At 47.3% G+C, this 27848-nt stretch overlaps 2 protein-coding genes across 18 annotated transcripts in view; one reads left to right on the forward strand and one right to left on the reverse strand.

Annotated features, from left to right (window-relative positions):
- The window catches only part of CTNS (cystinosin, lysosomal cystine transporter), a 17588-nt gene extending 13003 nt beyond the window's left edge, over positions 1-4585 (reverse strand). The window contains exons 1-3 of one of the 10 annotated variants that reach the window (XM_084823205.1): positions 4545-4585; positions 1270-1345; positions 252-330 (exon numbers count right to left, since the gene is read on the reverse strand). In XM_084823205.1, coding sequence (XP_084679331.1) covers positions 252-330; positions 1270-1305 — 115 coding nt within the window. In that variant the 5' untranslated portion in view covers positions 1306-1345; positions 4545-4585. Of the gene's footprint in view, positions 1-251; positions 331-537; positions 1346-2978 lie in introns of all 10 variants that reach the window. The other 9 variants (XM_084823201.1, XM_084823203.1, XM_084823200.1 and 6 more) reach the window with 9 other exon arrangements.
- On the forward strand, positions 3854-26923 carry SHPK (sedoheptulokinase). 8 transcript variants are annotated; one of them, XM_084823191.1, is made up of 10 exons: positions 4394-4952; positions 5260-5419; positions 5564-5785; positions 6672-6813; positions 10882-11065; positions 12099-12251; positions 15010-15185; positions 16709-16909; positions 21467-21756; positions 23898-26923. In XM_084823191.1, the coding sequence occupies exons 2-10, from the start codon at positions 5393-5395 to the stop codon at positions 24168-24170; spliced, it is 1668 nt and encodes a 555-aa protein (XP_084679317.1). In that variant the 5' UTR covers positions 4394-4952; positions 5260-5392; the 3' UTR covers positions 24171-26923. The 8 variants fall into 8 exon arrangements, with proteins under 8 accessions (XP_084679318.1, XP_084679317.1, XP_084679319.1 ...); XM_084823192.1 differs by lacking the exons at positions 4394-4952; positions 5260-5419 and adding an exon at positions 3854-4369; XM_084823193.1 differs by lacking the exon at positions 5260-5419.
- The last annotated feature ends 925 nt before the right edge of the window (positions 26924-27848 follow it).

A 27848-nucleotide genomic window follows, 5' to 3' on the forward strand; every position in this document is an offset into this window, starting at 1 on the left:
AAGGTTTGCGTTTTATAGCTTTTCTTTGAAAACGGGAAGCGGCAGTGATTGGGGTTAGAAATGCAATAGGAGTCTTTGAAACAAGCAAACAGCGGGTCCCAGTTCTGCCCCTAGAAATGGCTTCCGGAGCGGCATCACAGGTTCTGGAACCTTGTGACTAAACTTGTGCACGACGGGAAGACCTACAAGCAGCAGTCAGCGTGTCTGTCTCTTGCAGCTGAATGCTAAACTTTGAAGGCCGGATCCCTTACCGCAGGCTGCTAACGACACAAGGGAGAAACACAGCAGATGGAGGAAGTGGACGGATCTGTTCTCCATTATACTGAACAGCTGCAAAACAGAGTGTGAAAAAGGAAGTCTCCATTAGCCGGGGGCGCAAATCGCAACTTCAAGGGGGATGCCGGGAGTAAGAGGCACACAGAGAAACAAGATGATTATCTCTGATGAGAGTTGAGAGATGGCGTAGGGTAATGGTTACAGCAGGGGGCTTAAAGCAGGGGAGCTGAGTTCAAATCCCCGCTCATCCGCAAAACTTACCAGGCCTGCTTTCACTGGTCGCTGTCTCTCAGCAGCATACCTCACAGGGTTGTTGGGAGGATAAAAGTGTGTGTGTGTGTGTGTGTGTGAGTGAGAGAGAGCACGAGCGTGCACATACAAGCCAACCTCTTCCCCAACCTGGTGCCCTTCAGATGTTTTGGCTGTCAAATCCCTGGCAGGGGTTGATGGGTGTTGAAGTCCAACATATCTGCAGGGCCTTGGAGGGAGGGCAAGGTAAGGATGATTAAATCTTCCGGGGTGATTAAATCTTTTCAAATCCAAAGTTATGTGGGGATCAGTAAAACAGATCAAAATCCCACACTTCCCATTCTCATAAGAACTAACTACCATTGGCCAGCAGACTCTTGGCCTTTAGAAAGGACATGAACATACATCTTTTCAATTTAGCCTTCTATGGCACAACCCCATGCATGTTTGGACAGAAAAAAGTCCTTCAGCTCCCAGCATTCCCCAGCCAACCATGCTGGGAGTTGCAGGACTTTTTCCTGTCTAAACAATGCATGGTATTGCACCCTCAATATGTGTAGTTTTAATGCTTTTACTATTACTAATGTTTCTGTTTTTATTGTTTTAAGGTTTTATTGACTAAAACTGCTGTATACCATCTTGATGGCTTTTTAGCAGATAAGGCGGTATATAAACGATGATAATATAATAATAAAGAGGTTACGTGCAAAATGGGACTGCACGCTTATGCAAAACCATTCTTACCTGTGCCATTAGATTAAACTGAGGCTGCAATCCCATGCCTTGGGGTAAGCCCCATCAAACTCAATGGGACTTACTTCTGAGGAGACAGGAATAGGGTTCCATTGTAAGAACACGGAAAATAACCCAAGGCAGTCTACTTGCATATGCTAACATCTGCGGAAACCAAAACCCCGCAGAGCCAAGATTATCTTGCCATCAGGAAAATTTTAAAAAAGGATTGGTGGACTTGTGCTTATAACACAGCATGAAACAGGCCACCAATTTTTAATTGTTCGAACCACATTTTGATTGCACCGATTATTACCTTGTATTTAAATTGTAAGCGCCTCCAAATACAAAAGGCTGAAAACAGCAGATGTTAATATTATTCACTGTCAACCACTGCAGTGTCCAGAGGCTATGTTAGCAAGCCCACCTGACACTATTTTAATATCAATTTATTTAGCGCAATATAGACCCCGCTCGATTTGTAAACCAAATACAGAAGAGGGGCAATCTCTACCCAAGCAGGGCTTAGAATCCAAGGAAAGCAGATGGGATTGAAAACAAAAAGGTAAGGACAGGCACTAGCTGTGACTTCTCAGCAGTGGGCTGAACTCTACACGTGGTCAGAGGCACCCTTTCTCCTTTCCTTCACTTGCTCAAGCCAGAGGTGCAGCAAGTTTGGGGCAGTGGTGAGGAGATACTCTGGGTTTGGGGGATGTGGGCATTTTGTTTGAGAGAGGCTTCCTGAGGGGGGCCTGGACTTCTGCCCTGGGTTTCAACCCTAGCAGAACCACTGGGATTCAGATGTACCACCAAGTTATGGTCGGGATGATCTGACTGAACACCGCCTGCTCCCATCCCTCATGCACGGGTATCTGCCCAGTGTGGACGGGCGAGGATTTTGTTTCAGTTCGGTTTTGAGAAGAGTGGACCCAAACTCATAAATCCCTTCACGTTCGGGGTGCAGAGGACTTGAGATCTGAAACATTCTAATGCAAGAGAAAGCGAAACCGACAGGTTCGTCCATCCCAAGAGGAAATCCCCTATTGGCGCTTATGGGGGACTTCCCCCCCAACACACAAACACAAAGAAACATCAGCTTTAGAAAAGGGACTTAGGAATAAGCAACCTTTATGTATAGACAGATATTTCTTACTATGTTGTTATACACACACATGAAAGATAGAGAGGCTAACAAGTATTTAAAAATATGTATTTTGAGCTAAACGTTTTGGCTTCCGCTCTTGTCAGTGGCTGTGCTGTGCAGAGAGACAGAGAGAGAGGAGAAAGACAGAAAGACTAAAAACAGAGTATTCAAGCAAAATATTTAAGGTAAACATTTCGGCTTCCGCCCTCCTCAGTGACTATGCTGTTAAATGGATATCAGGAGTGGCAGTTTGCCATACACACACACACACACACACAGCACAAACAAAGGTAAATTAGGGAGCAATCTTATCGGGACTGGCGGCTGCCTATCCAACGCACGAGGAGCAGGAGGGGATCCCCTCCTTCACGCCCTGGCCACCCTGCATTCGTGGCTAGATGGCCAGTTTTAGCTGTCAAGCCGTGGGACGTTGGAGCAGCGGGTGAGGGATCCCCTCCGTGCTTCTCCGGCAGTACAGTCGCCTCCGAGTTCGGAGGCAGCCACCTATCCCGGCAAGATTGCTCCCTAATTTACCTTTGCTTTTGTTGTTGTGTCTATGGCATAGGAAGCGTCGTACCAGCATTTCCACACTCCCTGCCCCAGGGAATGCCCCCTTTTGCCCCGCTCTGTGCTGCTCTCACAAGCATGGAGCCTGGGGATGATTCACACTGCCTACGAGGTGGCAGGGAGGCGGTTCTCTGGGAACTGACCAATTCTGTGGCCATCTAGCTGCTGTCTAGCAGCCATAGAACTGCACCATTAATATATTAATATAATAACATATTCATATATATTAACTTTAATATTGTATCTTATGTTGTATGGTTTCGTTTTAATTGTTGTGAACCGCCCGGAGAGCTTCAGCTATTGGGTGGTATAGAAATGTAATAAATAAATAAATAGCTATATTAATATAATTAACATAATAATAGGAAAAGCAGCTAAACAGCCCTGCAATTAGGCAAACCCTCGATCCCAGTGGGATGCAGCCAACTGCGATAAGCATCCATATGGTTAGTAAAGCAATCGACAAAACAAGGAGAAATATATATATTCTCTAATCAATATCTAGGGTCCCAAGCGTTGGCCTTGGTGGGCCCCAATGCCAGGGCTGCTTGCCGCTGCCCCAAACACCTGATCCTTTCCCTCTCTGGGTGGTCATTTGTGGGCCCACCAGGAGTTATAGGGGCCCTGGGCAATAGCCCCAATTTATTTATTTTATTTATTTATTGCATTTATACCCCGCCTTTTTCCCTCTTGCAAGGAACCCGAGGCGGCTGACATTATCCTCCTCCTCTCCATTTTATCCTCACAACAACAGCCCTGTGAGGTGGGTTGGGCTGAGAGTCTGCGACTGGCCCAAAGTCACCCAGTGAGCTTCCATGGCCGAGTGGGGGCTAGAACCCGGATCTCCCGGCTCCCAGTCCAACACTCTCGCCACCACACCACACTGGCTCCCAAGGTCCTACCCTACTGGTGCCACTGGGTCGAGAAGCCCCTCTTGGATCTAGGATAGCGACGGGGAAGCCTAGAGGGGAGGCAATGAGGGGGAAATCCCCCTGCCCAACCAAAGGCGGACTTACGTTACAGGGGAGGCAAACATACATCTGTGTCATGAGCCCTATAGGGCGATACTCGCATTCAAAACTACAGGTCCCGTCATGCAACGCGGCCCCCGATGCCCGCAAAGTGGGCGGCCGCGCGGCGCACGCTGGGAGATGAAGTCCTCTCTTTTTGACGGCCCTGTCCAAAGACTCTCCGGACCACGAACGCGACCACTTTCCGAGGGAGGGTCACTTACCCCAGCGGGGCGGGCAGCAGCGTCCACTCTTTCAGAGCGTTCCTGCGAAGGCTGCTTCCCCCTTTACTCCCGCCTGGGCCTTTCGCGGCGTCACTAAGGAGATCGGCCCTATATACTGGCTGGCCGCGCCGCCCTCTTCGCTTGCCGTAGCGACCATCTTGGGCGCGGTAAGCGACGGGAGGCAGCGGCGGTTCCCCCTCCTTTCAGGCTGTGAAGACGTTCTTTTTCTGCCCCTCCCAGGGTTATCTGAACTTTACACGTGTTTTAGAGCACCCTCAAGGCAGCTGTAGCGCCTTGAAAAAGCCGTTGAGGAGAAGGCGGGCTTGAGGGGGAGCGACGCACCTAAGATGGCGGCCGCAGCCTGAGTCCTCCATCTTGGGTGTGTCGAGCTCCCGGCAGAAGCCGGATAGAACTCCAGGTTTGAGGGAAACGACGCGCCGAAGATGGCGGCGGCGGCCCGAGGGCGCCATCTTGAGTGTGGCGCTCCCCCTCACGGAAAAATAGCTCCAAAGTTCACTACTTCAGAGCACGGTCGGCTACTCGGCTGCATTTGTCACCTCAGAATTTAGGCTTCCTTTGCCCCCTCGCCTTAATTCTGCCCATTTGGGGGCCGGGGGTTCCTAGCAGGACCTTAGGTCTGTTCTGTATTGCATTACCTACCTGCTGTTGTTTTGTGGACGGGTAACAGGAATTTATTTCAGTGGCTTGTATCCAGATTTACAGTGCAGTGTTGTGCATCGGCACTCAGAAGTAAGTCCCATTTATTTCATTGGGCTTACTCCCAGGTAAGTGGGCATAGGATCGTAGCCTAAGCCATGCTTAGAGTAGACCCACTGAAATCAGTGGGGTGAGTGAGGCTGACTAATGCAGTTCGTGCTTCGAGTAGACCCATTGAAATCAGTGGGGCAAATTAGTCATGACTAGCTTGGTTCCCATTGAAATTATGAAATCATGACGAACTTATCCCATCAGTTTCAGTGGGTCTCCTCTAATCATGACGTAAGTTGGGATCCAAAACATTGTTATATGTTTTCTGTTGGCTTTGTTTTATGCCTAGGAGTAAGTCCATTGAACGTAATGGGGCTTACTTCTGGGAAGACCCATCTAGGATTGCACTGTAAATGATATATAAATGGGTGTCCCTTTGGGTGTCAACCCGGTCCTATGCCACTTTTCTTGGAAGCTAAGTCATGGAGTTCAATGCGGCTGACTCCCAGGTAAGTGCGCATGAGATTGTAGCCTACGGGCCACCGCAGGAGGTTGCTTTGTGGCTATGGATTTTTGCGTGCCAATCTGCCACATTCCGACCCAGTCTGATTTAGGGTATATGGGATCAGTGCTGTCCCCTTCTCTCCTTGCAGGGAGCCCAGACCGGGGCAGTGCAGGCACCGCCAAAAGCTCAGGACAAGGGTTTGAATCCTGCTGTGCCTCCTGGGATGGCGGCCTGTGTGTTGGGGATCGACATGGGCACCACGTCGGTGAAAGCCGTCTTGGTGGAAGAGATGGTCCGGGGGCCAGCCGTGGTTGCGAGCAGTACCAAGGACACGCAGGCGAAGGTGGAGAGCCTTGCTGCCGGGCCGCAGGTGAACAGGGATGAGATGGATGTATGGAGATCTATCCTTCATTATTTGTCAGGGTCATTAGATGGAACCTCCAGCTGCAGAAGCAGTCTGGCCCTGAATAACAGTTGCTGGGGGGCTATTGGCCTCATGTGCTGGGCTTCCCTGTGCCATCTGGTTGGGCACTGTGGGAAGTGTAGTGCTCGACTAGATGGGCTACGGGTCTGACCCAGCAGGGCTGTTCTTATGTTCTCATAAGTCAGGGGTGCAGAACCTCTTTCAGCCCAAGGGCTGAATTCGATTCTGGAGAAGCTCTTGGGGGCCACATCCCAATGGTGGGCGGGGCCATAGGCAAAGGGGGCAGAGCCAAAGGACCAAAAATACAAGCTGATTTTAGCTTCAAGCTCTTGCCTGTAATGCAGCCTTTGGAGAGGCATTTCAACCTTTCAGAATGAGGAGGGCACAAAAGCTGGGAAACCAATATATGATTGGTGGTCGGGGAAAAGGGGGTTGGGCCAGAGGGAGCGGGCATAACCCTCTGGGGAAACCCCCATGGGCCAAGTTGGACCTCGGGAGGATCAGATTTGACCCCTGGGCCTGAGGTTTTGTACTCCTGTTATAAGTCTATTGAGGCTGAAGGGGCAGCAGGACATAAGTTACCATCTGTCTCCCCCGGCTGGGGCTCCTGTGCTTTTAACAACAGCTGATTCACAGGCAGATTCCAACCAAAGAAGCTTTTTCTAGCGCACGGATAAAGTAGGTTGCTGATGCGGAACTGAGGAAAATGGGAAAGGCTGCTTCTAGGCATCTCTCCTCTCTGCTCACTTGCTTTCTCTCTCTCTCTCTCCCTCTTTCTTTCTTTCTTTCTTTCTTTTTTTCTTTCTCTCTCTCTCTCTCTTTTTCCTCACAGGGGAATGAGCAAGATATTTGCAAAATCATAGCTGCCTTGAATGAGTGCCTCGCGAACCTCCCCCAGCAAGTCCTTGGAAGAGTAAGCTGCATTGGCATCTCTGGACAAATGCATGGGGTTGTGTTTTGGAAAACAGGTCGAGGTAAGATCTGTCTTTCAGAAACTTATTTTCTGAATTTGTATCTCTTACACCTTCCTTAAGATCTGTATAAGAACATAAGAAGAACCCTGCTGGATCAGACCAAGGGTCTATCCAGTCCAGCATTCTGTTCACACAGTGGCCAACCAGCTCCCCATGGGAAACCCACAAGCAGGACATGAGTACAACAGCACCCTCCCTCCTATGCTCCCCAGCAAATGGTGTGCATAGGGATACTGCCTCTAACATCGGAGGTAGGTGGTAACTTTTTAAATAATGCACCATTAAAAAAAAAATCAGGTCTACAGCTGTAATATCTGTATATCTCTCCTTTGATTTTGGAAATCATAGTACCTTAATGCAGGCAAAAACACCACCAGGCACATGAAAACTAAGGCTGCTTTCACCTAAATAAAGTCAAAGGGTATTCCCATTGTGGGAAAATCAGCTTAGTTTTGCACTATTTACATCTTATTTTGTGTACAGGACCACATTCTGTACTTTTTTCCTGTCAAGGGCCCCATGCTTAATCCTTAACCATAGCTTGCTTTTCTTTACCATGGTTAAGTGTTACTAGAGACATGAATGCCTGGAAAATAGCCAGAAAAAATGGGGCTGGGGGAAACTGGAAAAAAACAAAACTATTTTTCCAAGAATTTTTTAAAGATTTGGGGGGAAATTTGTTTTCTGCATTTTTCTGGGTTTCTTCCAAGCCTTCACATCTCTTAGTGTTACATAGAAGCATCTCAAACTATTCAGGATTGCTTAACTGCAGCATGCTTTCTTTCTTAAAAACATTTTATAGTCAGTGTGTGGCCATGCAGGCATATATTTTTCTATTATTGTTTTATTAATCTGCCTGGTACCTAATATTCTCATATATATGGTTACAGATGTTCATTTTATCATTTTTGCCTTAAAAATATGTTACTCTTTTCCACAATAAAATGGTGCTTATTTCCAAGAAAATGGGTTTAACATCAGGACAGAAGACTCATATTCCCTGTAATTCCTGTAGCAATTGATTTAAGTGAGTTTAAGCAGTTATAAAGCATGGAGTTGCAGTGAAAGGGGAGGCCAGAACTGCAAACTTTAGTGCCATTTCGGTAGAAAGGCAGGGTACAAATCAAATAAATACATACATACATATTTGCTTTGGGTGAAAATCCCCCATTGGAGGGACTTTTCCTCAGGACTGCAGCAGGGGAAGAAAGGGTTAAATTTTCCCCCACTCCACCCTTGCCTGCTCTGATCCATTAATTTTCAGACTGCCCCCCCCCCCCAACTAGGTATTTGCATTTTTAAAAATTTGCTTGTTAAATGCAAATATTCATTTGACATCACATGTAGCTTGACTCTAAAGAGTGTCTTTCAAATACTTTTTTTTGAGAGTCCATTGCGCACTGTTGGAGGGCAGGGGGAGAAACTATTTATGTACATGTTCAGGTTTTTTCAAATAAATCAGAGAGAGAGAAGAAAGAAAAAGGCAAAAGGACTACTTGAATCAAGAGATAAAACAGACTTCCATTTTTCCTTAGCCCTTCAAAGCAGTGATACAATTTCAGGGGCTAACACACTTAAAGAGCATTAAAAAAAAGTCAGAAGAAAAACAGGATTCAGAATCTGCAAAGTTAAAGGTCAACATGAAAAACCAAGAAAGCTTCCATTTTTAGAATGAACAGCCTCAGTAAACACAGTTTAAAAGACTTGAAAAAAGGTTGTAAGACCTTTTCATTGGATTCAGCTTTTGATATCCTCTTTTGAGGTGTACTTCATCAAATGTATCCAAAGTAGTTTTAAAAAACCCCTCAATGAATTGACTTTAAATAAAACATAAGTAGGAGGTATGGTATGGGTTGTTGAATTCTAGGTTGTCATGATGTGTGAACGCAGCTGCACTAACAAACCATGGTTCGTTAACCATGAACAACCCAGAAAGAGAACCCATGCTTTGTTGTTGGGTTCTGAACTCTGGGTTGTTTAAACCATGGGTTGTCATTATGTGGGAACCCAGAACCTGGGTTGTTTCACCAGGCTACAGAGGCAGTAGGCAAGAATAGTAAAACAAAAAAAACCCAGCCGCTTTACATGCCAGTACTACAGCACTGCAAAGGCACTTGGTTTAGAGGGAGGGGGTGGGTGGAGGAGGAGGGAAACAAACAACCCAGGGATGGAGAAAACAAACCACAGTTTGTTCAATAGTTTGCCAGACAAACCCTGGATAGGACAACAAAACATGGGTTAAATAAACCATGGGTTAACGTTATGTGTGAACCAGACTGTTATGGGTTGTAGGACCAATTTCATGAAAATATTGGTAGTTTCCTGTCAGAGGTTATCTGGTCCGTAATGGTCTTATGAGACCTTCCACTTGTGCCAAAATAATAACACTGATTATTTGATCGATAGACAGGTTACTTCGTTTTCCAGATCTTCTGTGTACACCATGCCATAAAATAAAAATAAAACACGTTTTCAAAGTGGAAGTACTTAATTTTTTACATTTCCTTGCCTCAGTTCCTTGTTTCCTGGTTTCTGCAGAAGCCCAAATGTAAAATGATTGCCGTCTTCTCTCCCTCCTAAGTGGATTAGCCAAAAAGAAGCCACAATGCTCTGCTGCAAATGAGTTTTTGTTGATTTATTTGCTTGCTTATTTTCTAAACTGTGGCTTTTTGCCTTTTAAGGGATTGCTGTTAATGTTCTTTCAAAGAGCCCACTTTCGTGTTAGGGAGAGATAAATTGGATGAAGAAGAAAAATAAATGGTTGAAAGCTGCTTTTAAAAGAAAAAAGGGGGGAGGGCAGGAGGAAGGAAATGAAGCTCATTTTTTTAAAAATCTCTGTTTATTTGTTTATGTTTTGAAAGCCAGGCCTTTTCCAAGTTGCAAACATTGCTGTTGTGGAATTCCGTCCCTGGGGTAGGCCGGTCAAGCTTGCTCACTTTTTATCTTTTGGGGGGTTGCTTAAGAACTGGTGTAACCCCCCCCCTCCACCCCCCAGAAGGCCTTTGTCACAGAGCAGCCTAAGAGGGCAGCTATATGCAATTATTGCCTGAGTGTGGTAGGTGGCAGTATTGCAACCGAAACTCTCCCCATGACCTGAGTTCGATCCCAGCGGAAGCCAGGTCTCGGCTAGCTGGCTCAGGTCGACTCAGCCCTCCACCCTTCCGAGGTCGGTAAAATGAGTACCCAGCTTGCTGGGGGAAGGGTAGTCACGACTGGGGAAGGCACTGGCAAACCACCCCGCTATAGTCTGCCATGAAAACACCAGCACAAGCGGCGTCCTTCTAGGGGTCAGTAATGACCTGGTGCTTGCACAGGAGGAACCTTTCCTTTTTTCCCCTTTATATGGCTCATTTCATTTTTGCTTTTTCGTTTTGTGTGTTTTTTGTGTTTTAGGCTGCAATCCTTAATGCACTTACTCGTGCTGGGGTCTCCGACATGGTGCTTGTAGATGTTTATTTTATTTCTTAAGATTTTCAAAAACAGTTGTTGTTGTTCAACCGGGAGGTTGGCATGCTTCTGAGCAAAGCATGCTGTCTTTATTTGAGTTCAAAAGAGTGGTTGTGTAGTTTTGGAGACCATGCCTCTGCCTTGTACTTGGGTTCTCTGGCAAATTACTTTTAGTTTCACCTGGGAAAGAAGTGTCTTGTGAGCGATCACACACCGCCCCCCCAGGGTCCCATGGCAAAGACTTTTCTCCCAGGCATTTTAGAGACCTAGTTCTAGATTTTTATGGCTGTTTTATCTCTTCCTGTGCTGTTTGTTGTTTTTTATTGTCTTTTATTCTTTCAAGTATTTTATATTTTTAACTGATTGTATGTAGCATTTTAGCCTTTTAGCTGTTTCTAATCTATTAGTTATTGGGCCGATTAAATGAATAACAATGATAAATAAATGGCAACCATTTTGTGTCCAGCAGTGCCAGCCTCTGTCATTGCAACCCCTGGATGCCCCACAAAGGCATTGGATGGGGTGTCAGCATCTAGCTTTGCCTCTTCGTGGTACAGGCCACTTTGAACATATTGCGCCGGGCAAGCAGGCCTCCCCTGCTAACGGGCTTGCATGTTCCAGGTTGCAAGTGGACCGAGTGTGAATCCGGGGAGAAGTTTGAGCCAGATGAAGTCAGCCACCTGGTCACGTGGCAAGATGGCCGCTGCAGTAGCCCCTTCCTGTCGTCCCTTCCCCGGCCACAATCGCACCTCAATGTGGCAACAGGACACGCCTGTGCCACGATCTACTGGTACCTGAAGAACAGGTACTGCGAGCCTTCTGGCTCCAGTCATGATGTTCTCTCTTCCTTGTTTTCCCCTGTGTGATCCCTTGATGTTTGTTTGCAGGCATAATCCAGAAGCCTTTTTGTGAAGTTTAGTATTGGGACTTCGCTACCAAGTCCATCGGGCCCTAAACCAGGGGGGCAGAAACTCAGGCCTGCGGACCAAATCTGGCCTTCCCCAGATGGCCATGCCCCCTTCCCTGACCCCACCCTGTTTCCCTCAACCACCAACTATTCACTGGTTTCCTGGCTTTTGTGCAGTGCCCCCCCCATTCTAAAAATTTGAAAAGCTAGGGCTTCTTATCTGGCAGTAACAGCTTTAGGCTAAAGTATGCTGTTATTTTTGGCATTTGGGGCCCTGCCCCTTTTGGCTTTGGCTCCGCCCATCACTGGAAGGTGCCCCCTCCCTCCTCTGAGAGCTTTTCCATAATGGAATTTGACCCTAGGGCTGAATGAGGTCCAACACTCCTACCCTAAAGACTCATTTGGTTTTCTTTGGCCTCCTCTCCCATACAAGACAGCCGCTGATGGTTTTAACTAAAATCCTTTTTTAGCTTTAGCATTTTCCGGGTGGCATGACTCTTTCATTGTTACCTGCTCTTATTAATCCTGATGTTCATTGTTGCATTGCTTTTTTTAATCTTGTGAGCCTCCTAGAGAGGGGTTTGTACCCCAAAAGTGCGGTTTAGAATATTTTAAATAAAAATAAAATATGATGGTACTTGTGTGGTGTAGCAGTTAGAGCCGCCTTCCAGACATTTTGGACTTCAAGTCCCATCAGCCCCAGCCAGCATGGCCAGTGGTCAGGGATGCTGGGAATTGTGGTTCAAAACATCTGGAGAGCACCACGTTGCCTACCCTTGAGCTGCCCTTTTTGGATGACAGTAGCTGAAATGAACCTGGAGAGTTCTCACTCATTGTGCATTAACATATTTTTTTTCACCCAAAGTCAATCACCAATGAAAAATATGTCCCGGCAATTGCCAAGTGTTCTCTACTTGCTGTTGTTTGGTAGCCCAGATTTTCTGAAGCCTTATGACGCTGCTGGGACCATCCAAGACTATGTGGTCGCCATGCTGTGTGGCCAGGAGCGGGTGCGGATGTCAGTCCAGAATGCGGCCAGCTGGGGATACTTCAACACCACGAGTGAAAGCTGGAACGCTGGCCTGTAAGTCACATTGTGGGCTCAAACGAAGCCTCCCCCGACCTGGGACCTTCCAGGCATGTTGGACTACAACTCTCAGCATCCCCCAGCCAGCATGGCCATTGGAGTTGTGGTCCCAACATATCTGGAGGATGCTAGGCTGTGCCTTACCTAATGAAATAATCTATTCCTTGTGCAATCCTATAGATCTTTACTCAGAAGTAAGTTCAGTTGTGCTCAGTGGGCCTTACTTCCAGGTAAGTGGGTATAGGACTGTAGCCTTAATCTATCCATAACAACGACAACGACAATAATAGCAACAGCAACAACATGCTGTTGTTATTTGTGTTCTATACTTGAGCGGATTGTTCCGAAATTCCAAAATGCAGAAGCTGAATGGTGGTTGGTTGCTTATGATGATGATGCCATCTATATACATGGAGCTTTACAAAGAGTGAGAGAACAGTTCCCAAGGGACCTGCAATTGAGAAACCAACACAAGGGGGGAAAGTGAAGGGAGATGGAGTAGATGGGGGAAGAATATGCATGTATTTCAGTTGCACCTACTTAGGTTTAGTTACAGTGGGGCATAGGGACTCTAGGGGGGTTGAACTGGAGGCTTCACAGAGAAGGTGAGCTTTGAGGAGGGATTTGCAGGAGGCATGAGAGGTGGCCGCATGCCAGTGTTCTGGGAGGCGGTTCCAGGCATAAGGGGCAACAAGGGAGACAGGGCAGAGTCGTTTCAGGGAGCCGAAGACCTTCGGAGGGCTGAGGGAGGCTGGTTCCCCTCCACCACTGAGTCCTGGTGGGCTTACGTGGTAGCGGTGGTGGGGCAGATACCCACGGCTCTCTGAGTTGCACCGCTGGGCAACTGGCTTTAGCCGCTGTATAAATTTCCGACAATGCTGCACCCCAAAGCATAGTGGAGAATGAAAGTGTTGGCTCTACCCCGCTTTCCCCTACCTAGTGCCTTTCAGATGTGCTGGACTGTAGCATGCTGGCTGTGGGTGTTGGGAGTTGCAGTCCAACACATCTGGAGGGCACCAGGTTGATCTAACTGATGGGCTGCCTAACACTCGCAGCTCTATAAAAGTCACGCACGGTCTTGTTTCACAGTGTCTCGGCTTGTTCTTTGCAGGATCTAGAGTCCGAGGCCTCTGGCTGGGCCAGCACTCCAAGATGGGAGAACACCCCCCACCCCCGGGCAGGGAAGATAAAACTGCTCACTAGCCTGTCTCAAGGTTGGCAGGAAGCTTGCGTGTGGCTCCTTTGAGCTTTCATTGCTAACCTGGCATGAGCGGAGTGTTGTTACAAGAGGTGCTTGTCAGATCTAACTGCTTGTGGTTTTTACTTCTTTCGAAGAATTAACATTTGGGGAGTAACACGCGGTGTCCACACAGCAGGGGCTTGTGCTCCCCAGTCAGTACTGTTGGGATTGTGACCAGCGAACAACCCTGACCCAGAAGTCTTGCCTCCCTAGGATGCCATCTGGTTCCCCAGGTGGCCGTGCCCCCTTTCCCCCACCTCCATCCCTTTCCCCCAAACACTTGTTGGTTTCCCAGCTTTTTCGTGGTTTAGGAGAGGCTGAAATGCCTCTCCTACGGCTTAGTGACTGACAGTAAAGAGCATTAAGCTAAAATATGCTGCTATAATTGGCCTGCCTCCTTTTACGCTGCCCACCACTGGAATGCAGCCCCTGGGAGCTTCTCTGAAATGGAGGTCGGCTCTGGGGCTGAAAGTGGTTTGACACCCCTGTTTAGAGGGAAGGGTTGAAGACAGTCCCCCGATCTGCTTTGACCTGTTGCACGTAAAGAGTCATTCATGCTTTTGGCCAGAGCTGGGTTATCGCCCAACATTGCATCGCTGTGTCAAGACATTGCAGTCCTGATGTGCACATTCTGAGCCGGAGTCGTCATTCAGCCCTTGAAATCCAGTGGAGTACGTCTGCCTCGTTGTCAGCTTGCCCCAGTTATGATTCTTGTGCCTCTCCCTGCCTGATCCTGGGCGATCATGCTGGCTCAAGTGTGCAATGCCTCTTCAGTTAACGTTAGGAACGGACAAGAATTTTGTTCCTGTTCGCAAAGTGTGTGAATATGCCCTGTTCACAACCTCAAACGTGAATGCGAGAAGAACACAATACTTGAGAAATTTTTGCAATTTCATTAACTTGTGTTCCTGTTCGAAAATACGCATTTCTGAAAATGCGCATTTGCACAAATCCCCCCCAATCCACATTTTCACACTTTAGCCTATGGGGTGTGGGAAATGCGTATTTTAAAAAATGAATGTATTTTTCCAATTGGGCGAAATTGCGCACTTTTTAAAATGCACGTTTTTCACAATTGAAGGGGAAAAAAGATGCTTGTGTTCAAAACGAGCTTTGAGAAGGAATTCCAGGAACCTCAATAAAGCTAGGAATGATGGGAACTGCAGTCCTACACATCTGGAGGGCACCAGGTTGGGGAGGGAGAATCCCTTGTGTCTTTGTTGATTTTTGTTGTTGTTGAACTGTACAACGAGGATTTACGCTATGAGGGATTTCATAAATGTAATCCATTAAAAAATGAAGTTGTAGTGAGGTGGGGTTGGGATTTGCAGGTTTCATCTACCTTTTCTCCCCCACTCTCCAATCATCCAAGCACTGACTTGATGCAGCTGTAATCTGTATGGCTTGGTTAGCCTCAGTTTGCTCCTTCTGTCCCCAAACCCCAATGCATGTCAAGGAGCTGGTCCCTTTTGTTCCTGCCTGGACTAACCCACTTTGATCTGTCTCCCATTGCAGCCTCAGACAATCCCACTTCCCCGTTCATTTGCTTCCTGAAGTGGTCCAGCCCGGAGACCTTGCAGGGAGAACCTGCCGCACATGGCACCAGATACCAAAGGGGACAGAAGTTGGGGCTGCCCTGGGAGACTTCCAGTGCTCTGTGTACTCTGGCATGAGCGAAAACACTGACGCAGGTAAGGGCACAAGAGGCTCGCAGCTTCTGTCTGGTGGCACCTGGAACTGTAGTGTTGAGCTCGGCATGGGAGGGTACGTTCCATCCATGGGAAACCTAGAACAGGGGTCCCCAACCTTTGGGGGTCAGTGGGCACATTTGGTATTGCAGGAGAGTGTCATGGGTACTCTCACAAGATGGCTGCCATGGGGGCAGGGTTTGCCTGTTGATCAAATGGCCGCCACAGTGAGCATGGCCGGTCATGAGACACTTAAACTTCGGTGAGACTAGAAGTAACTTGCCCCCAAAAAGGAAATATGAGGCAGAGAAGGGGTCTGAGCTCCAAAAAAACCCCAAACGCTCTTTTGACCCCAAATAAAGATGGTGCTGGAGGGCAGGCCTTCATCTTGCAGCATGCCAGCTAAGGGATGTATGAGAATTTTGTTCTTGTTCGCAAATCATGCAAACATGTCCATTCGCAAGCCAGGATGCGAATGCGAACAGGAACACAATTCTCAGGAAGGTTTTGCAATTTTCCGAACTTGCATTCCTGTTTGAAAGTGTACACTTGCATGTGCTTCTGAAAATGCACATATGTGCAAATGCACTTGTCTCTCCCCCCCACCCCCCATAAGAATTTTCATGCTTTTGCCTGTGTGGGGAAAATACACATTTTCAGTCTTGGAAAAATGTGTTTTTTTCCAGTTGGGAAAAATATGCACTTTTCAAAGCCTGCATTTTCTTAATCAAAAATGTGCCTTTTCCCTATTCGGGGGAGAAAAAAGTCACTTGCTTTCGGCAACGTGAACAAGGCAGAAGGAGCTTCGCTGAAGAATTCGGAGAACTTCGGCAAGCTTGAACATTGCATGTTTGGCCTTCATTATGCCAACCCCCCAGTTAATTTTTTTAAAATTAAAAAAAACTAAATAAAATCAGGAGACATAGTGGGGTGTCCACGGGCACCATGTTAGAGACCCCAAAGCTAGAACTGAGCAGAAGGCAAAAACTACCAAATTGTCATCTTTGAGATTGACAATTGCATGGCCCATTGCTCAGTATACTCCGTGTTTTGTATTCAAAATACTGCAACATGGTGGCCCAGGTTCTGCTCCCAAATTCTGTGACCTGTACAAACCAGGCATATTTGCACATGCTTTGTATAATTTGAAGCATGGCTAGCAAAAAAAAACAGCTACCCAAAAGGTTTCCTACAAAGGAAGTTATTTACTAGTGCTGTTCCAGTTTTTTGTACAGAACCTTTGCTAGTACACTTGCATTAAACCAGAGGTATTAAACCAAATCCGGCCCAGTTCAGATCCAAGGCTAGCCCTCTGTGGTACCCTCAGAGGCTCGCACCCTCTTCTCCTAGCCCAATGTCTGATACTCTAATCCCCAATCACTTCCTGGCATTTGTTCAGTTCTCCCCACATTTTAAATGTCAAAACACCAAAGGTTCTGTAATGCTGCACTAATTGAAGACCAGGATTTAACCCCCACAGGTTTGTGCCTCATTTCCCACCTATCTTTTCCTCTTCCTTCTCCTAGTCCTCAACATTGGGACTTCTGCTCAACTCACTGTCCTAATGCCCTCTGGGTTCCAGCCTAGAGAGTCTCCGGACCCTCATTCGCCAGTGGCCTATTATCCGTACTTCGGCAGTAGTTATCTGGTAGTGGCAGCCTCGCTGAATGGCGGGAACGTGATGGCGACATTCGTGAACATGCTGGTTAGGTGGATGGCTGAACTGGGTAAAGTATTTCAGCACAGCGACGCACTGATCATGGGAGTAGATAATGGATTGTGAATGCAACATTAAGACCTGGTTTGCATATAACACTAATCCATGGTTTACTTAACCCATGTTTTCTTGCCCTACCCATGGTCTGTCTGGCAGATGATCAAACAAACCGTGCTTTGTTTTCTTAGTTCCTGGGCTGCTTGTTTCCCTCCTCCTCCACCCCCTCCCTCCCTATATCCCAAATGGCTTTGTGGCGCTGTAGTACTGGCTGACTAAGGGGCTGGTTTTTTTTTTTACCGTTCTTGCCCACCGTCTCTGTAGCCTGGCGAAACAACCCACAAACCACTCATGGTTCTGGACTTGCACTTAGTGACAACCCATGTTTTAAACAACCCAGAGTTCTCAGCCCAGCAACAAACTGGTTTGCATGTAACCACAACCCATACTATGGGTTGTTGAATCATGGGCTGTCATTACATGTGAACCTGGAACTATGGGTTGTTAACCACAAAGAGAACCCATGGTTTGTCGTGAACTCTAGGTTGTTTAAACCATGGGTTGTTAAGTGCAAACCCAGAACTGTGGGTTGTTTATGGGTTGTTTCACAGGCTACAGAGGTGGCATGCAAGAGCAGTAAAAATAATCCAGCCCCTCTACATGCCAGTACTGTTGTGCCACAGAGGCATTTAGGATACAGGGAGGGAGCGGGCGAAGAGGGCAGGAACCAAGCAACCCAAGAATTGACCAAACAGTGGTTTGCCAAATCATGTGTTACCTCTGCGTAAGGCAACAACCCATGGGTTAATTACACCATGGGTGGTCATTACATGTGAACCAGGTCCATGGGTTCTCTTTCTGGGTTGTTCATAGTTAACAAACCGTGGTTTGTTATTTTGGCTGCATTCACCCGTCACAGAAACCCAGAATTCAACAACTCATGGGTTAAATAAACCATAGGGAGGTGGTGGGCTCTCCCACACTGGAGGCGTTCAAGACAATGCTGGGCAGCCATCTGTCAGGGATGCTCTGACTTGGATTCCTGCATTGAGCAGGGGGTTGGACTCTATGGCCTTGTAGGCCCCTTCCAACCCTACTATTCTATGATTGTATGATTCTATAGGATAACTTTATGTGTGAACCATGCCTAAGACGCTTAATGTTAGTGGTAGAGAGCAGGATTTTGCTAGACCAGACCAAGGTGGTCCATTTAGCTAGCAATTGGTCTCTTACAGTAACCAGTCTCTGGCAAGCTCACAAGCAAGGTATCATGGTGAGGGCCAGATCCTGCTGTTTGATTCCAGTAGGTGCTAATTGGAGATACATTGCACCTATCCCTGGAGGTTCTATCATTACTATTATTATTATTGCTGCCTTTCAGCAAAAGGTTTTTAGCCATTGATAGACCTCTCCTGTTGAAGCCATCTTGGCTACAGCCATAATCTCATATCTTGGTCAGGACAGGTGTAATGGGGGCAATCTCTTGTCTGTCCTGCAAGCGTCCAGTCTGAAAACACACAAGGCAAAGGGGATGAGAAGGAAAAGGAAACATCTCCTTCTAGGTCAGAAAGCATCCTTGGAAGGCGGCACTTTGCCCCAGATACTGTCTTAGTGGGGGATGTTTCAGCCTTTTCCTGCTGGCCCATTTCCCCCTGACATGGGGAGTGGTTAAAAGCAACTGAGAAGGGAGGCAGTTTTAGGGGTACTGCTGCTGGCAGGGGAAGGGTTGAGCCCTCCTTGTCCTCCTCCCCAGTGCCTCTTTGTGGTGCGTGAGGTTCCTTTGCACTGAAGAAGGAGACATCAGGGCTAAATAAGTTGGTTTATTTCCACTCTTCTTTGTGGATTCAGCCTCAGCAAAGCAAAACAAAAAATCCTTATTTCAAAGACAAAACAGGTTTGTCACCCTCCCCAAGCCACAGAACGGCAGCCCCTTATTTGCCTTTTAGCAGAGCCTCGAAAGAGCGCCTTAATGAGGATTTCAATTACTTTCTGCCCACCCCCACCCCTGGCTTTCTGTTGTTCTTAGGATTTCAGGTTCTTAATGGCTTGAGTGCTGTTGAGTCATTTATTTGGTCTTCCCCACCCCACCCACCATAATTACTGTTATCTGGACCACTTACAGCCTGGAAAGGAAGAGGTCCCGAATAAATGGCCCCCTCCTCCTTGGAGAAAATGAAGATTTCTTCCCTCAGAACCTTGAAAGCCTGCGAGGTCTACTGCATAGAACAGCCTTCCCCCAGCCTGGTGCCCTCCAGATGTTTTGGACTGTAACTCCCAGGATTCCTGACCATAGGCTATGCTGGCTGGGGCTGATGGGAGTTGATGTCCAAAACATCTGGAAGGCACCAGGTTGGGGAGAGGTGGCGTCGAGTGCTAGAACAGAGCCAGGGGAAAACCTATGACCTTGGGAGGGGGACTTTGTGTTCCAGTCTTTTCCTCTGCAGAAAAAAATGTGACGGCTTCTTCCCGAGGCCATAAATGCAACTTCAGGGAGCAGGGGAAAGGAAACAGTGGAGAGGCCAGGATACAAGCTATCCTATGGCCTCTCTGGTTCTGCCAGTGTGACCCCAACTATGAGCCTGTCAAATGAGAAAATCTAGAAGGAGGACAGAGAGGTGAAAATCACTGTTGTTGCTCTTCCTGCCATGCTGGTAGCAATTTGGCAGGGCATAGGAATTTTGGGAGCCTCCGACATCAGAGGTACGGTTGCACCCTAAAAAGCTAGCACTTTAAACTGAGCCCAGAAATATATCAGTTACCAGTGAAGTTATCCACTAAGGCAGACCAAATTCTGAAATGTGTATATAGAAATCCTACAGCTATGAATTGTTTCTCTCATCAGAATCGGTTTTTATATCCATGCATGATATAGCCTGGCTTCGGAACAGGACAGAACATAGAAATAAACACTCACCAAGCCCCTAAAAATCTGAGCCACCCACCTCTTTGGCTTCTGAGATTTCATCAGGAACACTCTTTGGAACATATCCTTGCACACATGAGGACTGGAACCTTGATTCCTCTCCCCACCCCCCATTTTAATCATTGGGTTGTTTAATTATTTTTATTGGATATTATAAAATCCAAATATGTCTTGGTCAATTTTGTAAACCCAGTACCATTTTACAAAATTGGTCAGTTTTCCGCTCTATACAAAGAGTAAAGTGACTAGTGCTCCTATATATTGATTAATGCATGGATACTGTAATATTTTATAAAAAATACAGCCAAAATTGCTCAACAGGAAGAATGAATATACTCCTAGAATGGGGCAGTGTCTCTCCAACCTTAAGAGAGGTAGTTATTTATTTACAAGTCGGATCATGAAAATAAATGAATAAGTGGGAGCTGCAACTAAATATTGCAGCATGTCCTCACCTCCCAGCTAGAGCGCCAACCATCTAACCATACCCCTGTGCTTTGGGTCATTCCACCCATTGCACCCCATTTTTCCCTCCCTTATTTTCCCCCTTTTCTTTTCCAACTGACAGTCTGTATTCTGCAGCTGTTGAGCATGCCCAGTCCTCATAGGACTTTTTAGGGGGAGGTTATCCCATGGGTTTTTTTAAATGGTTGTACTTTTGCAGTTATCCGAAGATGCCTTCCTCTTGTTTCTCAGTGGCCCCATTTTGTCTCAATTTCTGTCTGCACTCGGCTCCTGGTTTCAATATTGGAGTGATTTTAAAAATCACTTGGGTTTCTGATGGGAAATTCCTATGGGAATTTCTGATGGGAAATTCCTATGCATTTTATTTCACTTATTTATTTTATCTGTTACATTTATACCCTGCTTTTCCTTCTGTTACGTTCCCTTGGCCCCCTCCTTCCTCATGCAGACACACAAGAGGTGAGGCTTCAGTCTCATGCCTTTAATTCACTATCAACAGGTTCATTACAGATGCAAATCCTCAAAGACTCTCAGGCTACAAAGGAATGGCAACAGGGGATCCAAATGGGAGCTACGATGTTGCCAGAAGTTTGAAACACGACTTGCTGGCTAGAATAACTTGGGGAGGGATGCCCCTCCCTTCCAGTGATGCTCCTCTACGTCGGCCCTCCCACATCACCAACCGGGTTGACTGTCTGAGCTCAGCCTCTAACTTTCCCCTCTTAGCTCTGCACCGTAATCTAGCATCCCTCAGGTCACTCTCCTCCTCCTCCTGGGTTCTCACTGGGGGGCTTCAGGCCCAGCCATCTGGGTGTTAGCATCCTGAGAAACACACCTGTCCATATCTGAACTCGCTTGGGAAGATGCCTCCCCCGGTTCTGGCTGTTCCCGTTCTGAATCTGAACTGCTAACTATCTCCATACGCTCAGAATCAATCCTGACATCTTCGAGGAGCCCAAGGCAGCATACATGATCCTGAGCCTCCTCTCCATTTTGTCCTCACAACGACCCTGTGAGGTAGGTTAGGCTGAAAGTCAGCGGTTGTCCCAAAGTCCCCTGGTGAGCTTCATGGCCAAGTGGGCACTGGAACGTGGATCTCCCGAGTCCCAGTCCAACGCTCTAACCACTACCCCGCACTGGCTCCTGCCCCCCTTTTCTCTTTCCTTTTCTCTTCTTCTGCAGGAGTCCAAGTCTCAGAATTGGATCTCTATCCACAGATGATCAGGGCCGCCTTGGCCCAAACCGAGCCTGGCCTTGCCATTTGCCCAACGATCTTTGGAGAAAGGCACTTGCCGGAGCAGTTGGCCTCTGTGACGGGGATCGCGGCCTCCAGCCTCTCCTTGGGCCATGTGACCAGGGCCTTGTGCCGGGGCGTGGTCCAGAACCTGCGCTCCATGCTGTCTGCGCAGCAGCTGAAGGAGGCGGGGGTGAAGCGGATCCTGGCCAGCGGGAGCGCCCTCTGCCGCAATGAGGTGATGAGGCAGGAAGTGGAATTGGCCTACCCTTTCCCTGTCGTCTACGGGAGAGAAGTGGATGCTGCAGTGGGCGCCGCCCTGGCAATGCTACACAGGAAGTGAGGTCACGCCGGGCTTGGGACTGCAGAACCTCTGTTTATTTGAACTGAGGATGTGCAGCATGCAGAAACCTAATGATGTGGGGGGGGGGCTGAGGGAAGGTAGGTAGGAGAGAGACCCCTACCCTCTCAGGAGAATACGGAGGCTTCGATACAGCCTGCCCCAGATCCTAGCTGAGGATGAAGGTTGCACATATTTGCTGTCCCCAACCGGCCAGGGAATATCCCTGCCAACAGAGGAAAGGACACAGGCCTCAGCCAGTGGGGACTTGGGATTTGAGGGGTCACTGATTTCCCTTCTAACCTGCATCCTAAATGGGAGAAACTGTCCTTGGAGGAAGTGCCTTCTGCCATGCCTTATGGGAGCTGAACTCTCCCCCCACCCCAAAAAAGGTTCCTTTTGGCAGTGGGGGGACTCCCTGTTCCGTGCTGAAAGGGTGGGGTGAAAGAAAGGGCCACCCATCCATCCGTCTCCTGCAGAAACGTCTTTCCAGGTAATCCCACCTTTCTGTTGCTCAAAGGGACCAAAGATGTCTTCCTTTTCTACCGGTGTTGACACTAGTCATCTGTCACTCTGGTGACCCTCCAGGCGTTCTGGCCTTCAACTCCTATCAGCCCCAGCCGATGGCCAGCAATAGTTGTGGAGTTGTAGTTGGGGACGGCTGGAGCAACCTTCATGTGTGTGGCTGTAGCAGTGCGTTTTGCGGTGACCTCTCCATTTTGCTGTCCGTTTTGCTGGAACAATATATTCCAGAATGGCATTCTGGAGAGGGTGGAACACACCTCTGTGCTACTTGGCATCCCACCTCTAGCCTTTGATTCCTCTGGTCTTCAGTGGTTAGGAGAGAAGCATCTTTGCTTTGTAGCAGCTGCAGATATCTTGGTACAATTCAAATAATAAAACGCTTGTTGGCTGCTCTGTGCTATGTTCAGCTTGTCCTTTTGCCTCTCTCCATTTTTGTATCGCATGCCTGGATCTTGTGTCTCTCCAAGTGGAAAGGGAAAATCGATCTGAAGCCATGACTCATCACATTTAAACTAGATCAGGGGTGTTGAACCTCAGTACCGTGGGCCAAATCCAGCTCTCCAGGATTCCCCTAGATGCCCACATCCTCTGCCCCCCCCCCACCCTGACTGCCGGTCGTTGGGTGTTTTCCCCCCATTCTAAAAGGTTGAAATGCTCTTCTGTTGTTACTGACCAGAAGTGCTTCAAGCCAAAGTAGGCCAGCCTTTTTTGGTACACTGGCCCTGCCCACCGCTGGAATGAGGCCCCCGAGAGCTTCTCCAAAGCTGAATTGGGCTCCCGGGCTGAAAGCAGTTCGACACCTCTGAGCTAGATGATACTTCCATTGTGTTGTTAGCAAACACATCCATTTAAAAATAAACACATACTAGGTATATTGGGCTCTAATTTTCATCATGACCGTTGCTACCAGTGGGAGGTTTTCCTCTTCCTAAAGCCTATTGTCACAAGAGTGGGATTTTCATCAGACTCACAGCTGGGGAGGGAAGGGTTCACCCTTCCCTCCCTGCATGAAGGCTGTCTGATCCAGTGCAAGGCCATTCCCTATATTCGTATATTGGTGATGTTCCTGCGGCTTGCAGAGAGGACTTGTTGATCCCTCCATAGATCCCATTCTGAGCACTGAGGCGTTTTTCCAGTCCTGGGGCACTAAAGTTCTGTCCTTCCTTCCCCATCAACACGATTCCTTCCTCCACCAATTTGATATTTCCGTTGTGAGCTCATCAAAAAGCCTCACAGCAAATGGATCCTGCATTTCTGTGGCATGTTCTTTTTTTAATTTCTGTTCATGTTGCCATTGGGGGTTTTTTCTTGTTCTTTTTTTTTTAAATTACTTATTCCTCAGAGGATGCTTTGGAAGCGTGGACTGTTTCAGAGCAACGTTTTAGACAGAAGTCTGGCTGCAGCAGCGATGGGGCTGTGTTGTCCCCGATGCAACAGGGATCTGAAGCAGCCTTGTGCAAACCGGAGATGAGCTGAGAATCGAAAGAGGGGCCTGTTTTTCTTGTTTTCCTTAGGAGCTCTGCCAAACAAGCCAAGCCAGGCGAAGTCTGGAGATCTGCAAAGCGGTCGTGAGAAGCCAAACTTCAGCCTCCCAAACCAAGGCAGCAGTTACCTCTTACCCAGCGAAGCCTCGCTCAATCACTCAATCCTATATACTGATAGCAAACACATTCTTAAAGTGTGGATCCTTATGTGGCCAAAGCTTCACCATCTCTGCAGAAAAGGGAAGCATCATAAGAACAGAACATAAGATGAGCCGTGCTGGATCAGAACAAGGGTCCATCTAGTCCAGCATTCTGTTCACACAGTGGCCACCCAGCTGCCCATGGGAAACCCACAAGCAGGACTTGAGTGCAACAGCACTCTCCCGCCCATGTTCCCCAGCAACTGGTGTACAGAGGCCAACTGCCTCTGATGCTTGAGGTAGCGCGCAGCCATCAGGACTAGTAGCCATTGATAGACTTCTCCTCCATCAAGAGGCTCTGGGAAATCCTGAAGTATGCAGAAGTACAGAAAAAATCTTCGGGGGGAAAAACCGCGAAAGGGTGTATAACCTAAAACAGCCCAACGAGGACTTGGCCTGCTCTGGAGCTGGGGAACAGTGAATGTCTGTTGGAGGGGGAGGATTTTGGATTCCCCCAAAGCAGGTGGGGGGAAGAAAAAAAATGGAGTATTTTGGAAATGGGCACAGCTGGTTAAAACCCAACAGCTCGTGTAAAGCTTGAGATCTCACCCAAGTTTAACTTGCCCCTTACGGAGTGTAAACCTGCTCCTTTCTCAGAACAGACAGATCAAGGGCAGATGAGGCTCTACAGGTAGACGCTCTGGATTAATAGATCTTCTAATAGCAAATCCCAGTGGTGAGTGCCAACAAGATTGTAGGCAATGGAGCCACTGAGAGGAAGGTATTGGCATGCTCTGGAGAACCCTGAGGATTGTGGAAGTAAAAATACATCTAAAAAACCCTAAAGGGGCAAAAAATCCACAACCCAACAAAGCCCCTGGAGGGTTGGGCATGCTCGGTAGCTGCAGGACTTTGATTGGAACAGAGAAATGGAAAAGGCAGGGGAGTGGATGGGCAAGCCTCCTTGAGGAGGACATGGCTGGCTGACTAGAATCCTGAACAAGGCGGCAGGGTTGGTCCAAGATATTTCTCAGCCTGAGGTGGAGAACCAGATGGTGCCCTGCCCCACCCCTATATCCCATTCCATGTGTTGTTGTTGTTCAGTCGTTCAGTCATGTCCGACTCTTCGTGACCCCATGGACCATAGCACGCCAGGCCTTCCTGTCCTGCGCTCTCTCCCGGAGCGTGCTCAAGTTCATATTCATTGCATCGGTGATGCTATCTAGCCATCTCATCCTCTGCCGTCCCCTTCTCCTTTTGCCTTCAAATCTTTCCCAGCATCAGGGTCTTTTCCAGTGAGTTTTCTCTTTGCATTAGGTGGCCAAAATATTTGAGCTTCAGCTTCAGTATCTGTCCTTCCAATGAGCACTCAGGGTTGATTTCCTTGAGGATGGACTGATTTGACCTCCTTGCAGTCCAGGGGACTCATAAGAGTCTTCTCCAGCACCACAGTTTGAAAGCATCAATTCTTCGGCGCTCAGCCTTCCTTATAGTCCAGCTCTCACAGCCATACATTACTATTGGGAAAACCATAGCTTTGATTAGACGGACCTTTGTCGGCAAGGTGATGTCTCTGCTTCTTACTATGCTGTCTAGGTTTGCCATAGCTTTCCTCCCAAGGAGCAAGCGTCTTTTAATTTCATGGCTACAGTCACCGTCTGCGGTGATCTTGGAGCCCAAGAAAGTAAAATCTGTCACTGCTTCCATTTCTTCCCCTTCTATATGCCAGGAAGTGATAGGGCCAGATGCCATGATCTTAGTTTTTTTAATATTGAGTTTCAAACCAGCTTTTGCACTCTCCTCTTTCACCCTCAACAAGAGGCTCTTTAGATCCTCTTTGCTTTCTGCCATTAGGGTGGTATCGTCTGCATATCGGAGGTTGTTGATAATTCTCTTGGCAGTCTTAATTCCGACCTGTGATTCATCCAACCCGGCGTTTCTCATGATGTACTCTGCATATAAGTTAAATAAGCAGGGTGACAATATGCAGCCTTGTCGTACTCCTTTCCCAATTTTGAACCACTCAGTTGTTCCATGTCTGGTTCTTACTGTTGCTTCTTGACCCTCGTACAGGTTTCTCAGGAGACAGATAAGGTGGTCTGGTACTCCCATCACTTTAAGAATTTGCCACAGTTTGTTGTGATCCACACAATCAAAGGCTTTAGCGTAGTCAATGAAGCAGAAATAGACGTTTTTCTGGAATTCTCTTGCTTTCTCCATGATCCAGCGAAAGTTGGCAATTTGATCTCTAGTTCCTCTGCCTCTTCGAAACCCAGCTTGTACTTCCGGTAGTTCTCGGTTCGCATACTGCTGAAGCCTAGCTTGTAGGATTTTGAGCATCACCTTGCTGGCATGTGAAATCAGCGCAATTGTATGGTAGTTTGAACACTCTTTGGCGTTGCCCTTCTTTGGAATTGGAATGTAAACTGACCTTTTCCAGTCTTGCGGCCATTGTTGAGTGTTCCAAATTTGTTTGCATATTGAATGCAGCACTTTAACAGCATCATCTTTTAGGATTTTAAATAGCTCAGCTGAAATACTGTCATCTCCTCTAGCTTTGTTGTTAGTAATGCTTCCTAAGGCCCACTTGACTTCACTCTCTAGGATGTCCGGCTCAAGTTCAGTGACCGCACTCTCATGGCTATCAGGGACATTCAGATCTTTCCTGTAGAGTTCTTCTGTGTATTCTTGCCACCTCTTCTTAATCTCATCTGCATCTGTTAGGTCCCTGCCTTCTTTGTCCTTTATCATGCCCGTCTTTGCACAAAACGTTCCCTTGAGATCTCTGATTTTCTTGAAGAGATCTCTAGTCTTTCCCATTCTGTTGTTTTCCTCGATTTCTTTGCATTGTTCATTTAAGAAGGCCTTCTTGTCTCTCCGTGCTATTCTCTGGAACTCTGCATTCAGTTGGATATATCTTCCCCTTTCTCCCTTGCTTTTCGCTTCCCTTCTTTCCTCAGCTACTTGTAAAGCCTCATCAGACAGCCACTTGGCTTTCTTGCATTTCTTTTTCTTTGGGATGGATTTCTTTGCTGCCTCCTGAACAATGTTACGGACCTCCGTCCATAGTTCCTCAGGCACTCTGTCTATCAGGTCTAATCCCTTAAATCTATTCCTCACCTCCACTGTATATTCATCAGGGATATGATTTAGGTCATACCTCAATGGTTTAGTACTTTTCCATACGTTCTTCAATTTAAGCCGAAATTTTGCAACAAGAAGCTCATGATCTGAGCCACAGTCAGCTCCAGGTCTTGGTTTTACTGACTATATAGAGCTTCTCCATCTTTGGCCGCAAAGGACATAATCAATCTGATTTCGATACTGACCATCTGGTGATGTCCATGTGTAGAGTCGTCTCTTGTGCTGTTGGAAAAGAGTGTTTGCTATGATCAGCGTGTTCTCTTGGCAAAACTCTATTAGCTTTTGTCCTGCTTCATTTTGTACACCAAGGCCATGCCTGCCTGTTATCCCAGTGATTTCTTGACTTCCTACTTTAGCATTCCAATCCCCTATGATGAAGAGGACATCTTTTTTTGGTGTTAGTTCTAGAAGGTGTTGTAGGTCTTCATAGAACCGATCAACCTCAGCTTCTTCGGCCTCAGTGGTTGGGGCATAGACTTGAATTACTGTGATGTTGAATGGTTTACCTTGGATTCGTACTGAGATCATTCTATCATTTTTAAGATTGTACCCCAGTACTGCTTTTCCCACCCTTTTGTTGACTATGAGTGCTACTCCATTTCTTCTAAGGGATTCTTGCCCACAGTAGTAGATATGATGGTCACCTGAATTAAATTCGCCCATGCCTGTCCATTTTAGTTCGCTGATTCCCAAGATG

This window comes from Heloderma suspectum, chromosome 16 (genome assembly GCF_057233095.1).
Source record: "Heloderma suspectum isolate Gila_16-S chromosome 16, 16-S_ref, whole genome shotgun sequence".
NCBI classification, from domain to species: Eukaryota; Metazoa; Chordata; class Lepidosauria; order Squamata; family Helodermatidae; genus Heloderma; species Heloderma suspectum.

Coding starts and splice junctions, on each gene's coding strand:
- SHPK (XM_084823191.1), top strand. CDS start 5,393: ATGGAGTTCAATGCGGCTGACTCCCAG. Junction 5,786..6,671: donor GCCTTGCTGCCGGGCCGCAG/GTGAACAGGGAT, acceptor TTTTCCTCACAG/GGGAATGAGCAAGATATTTG. Junction 11,066..12,098: donor TACTGGTACCTGAAGAACAG/GTACTGCGAGCC, acceptor GTTGTTTGGTAG/CCCAGATTTTCTGAAGCCTT.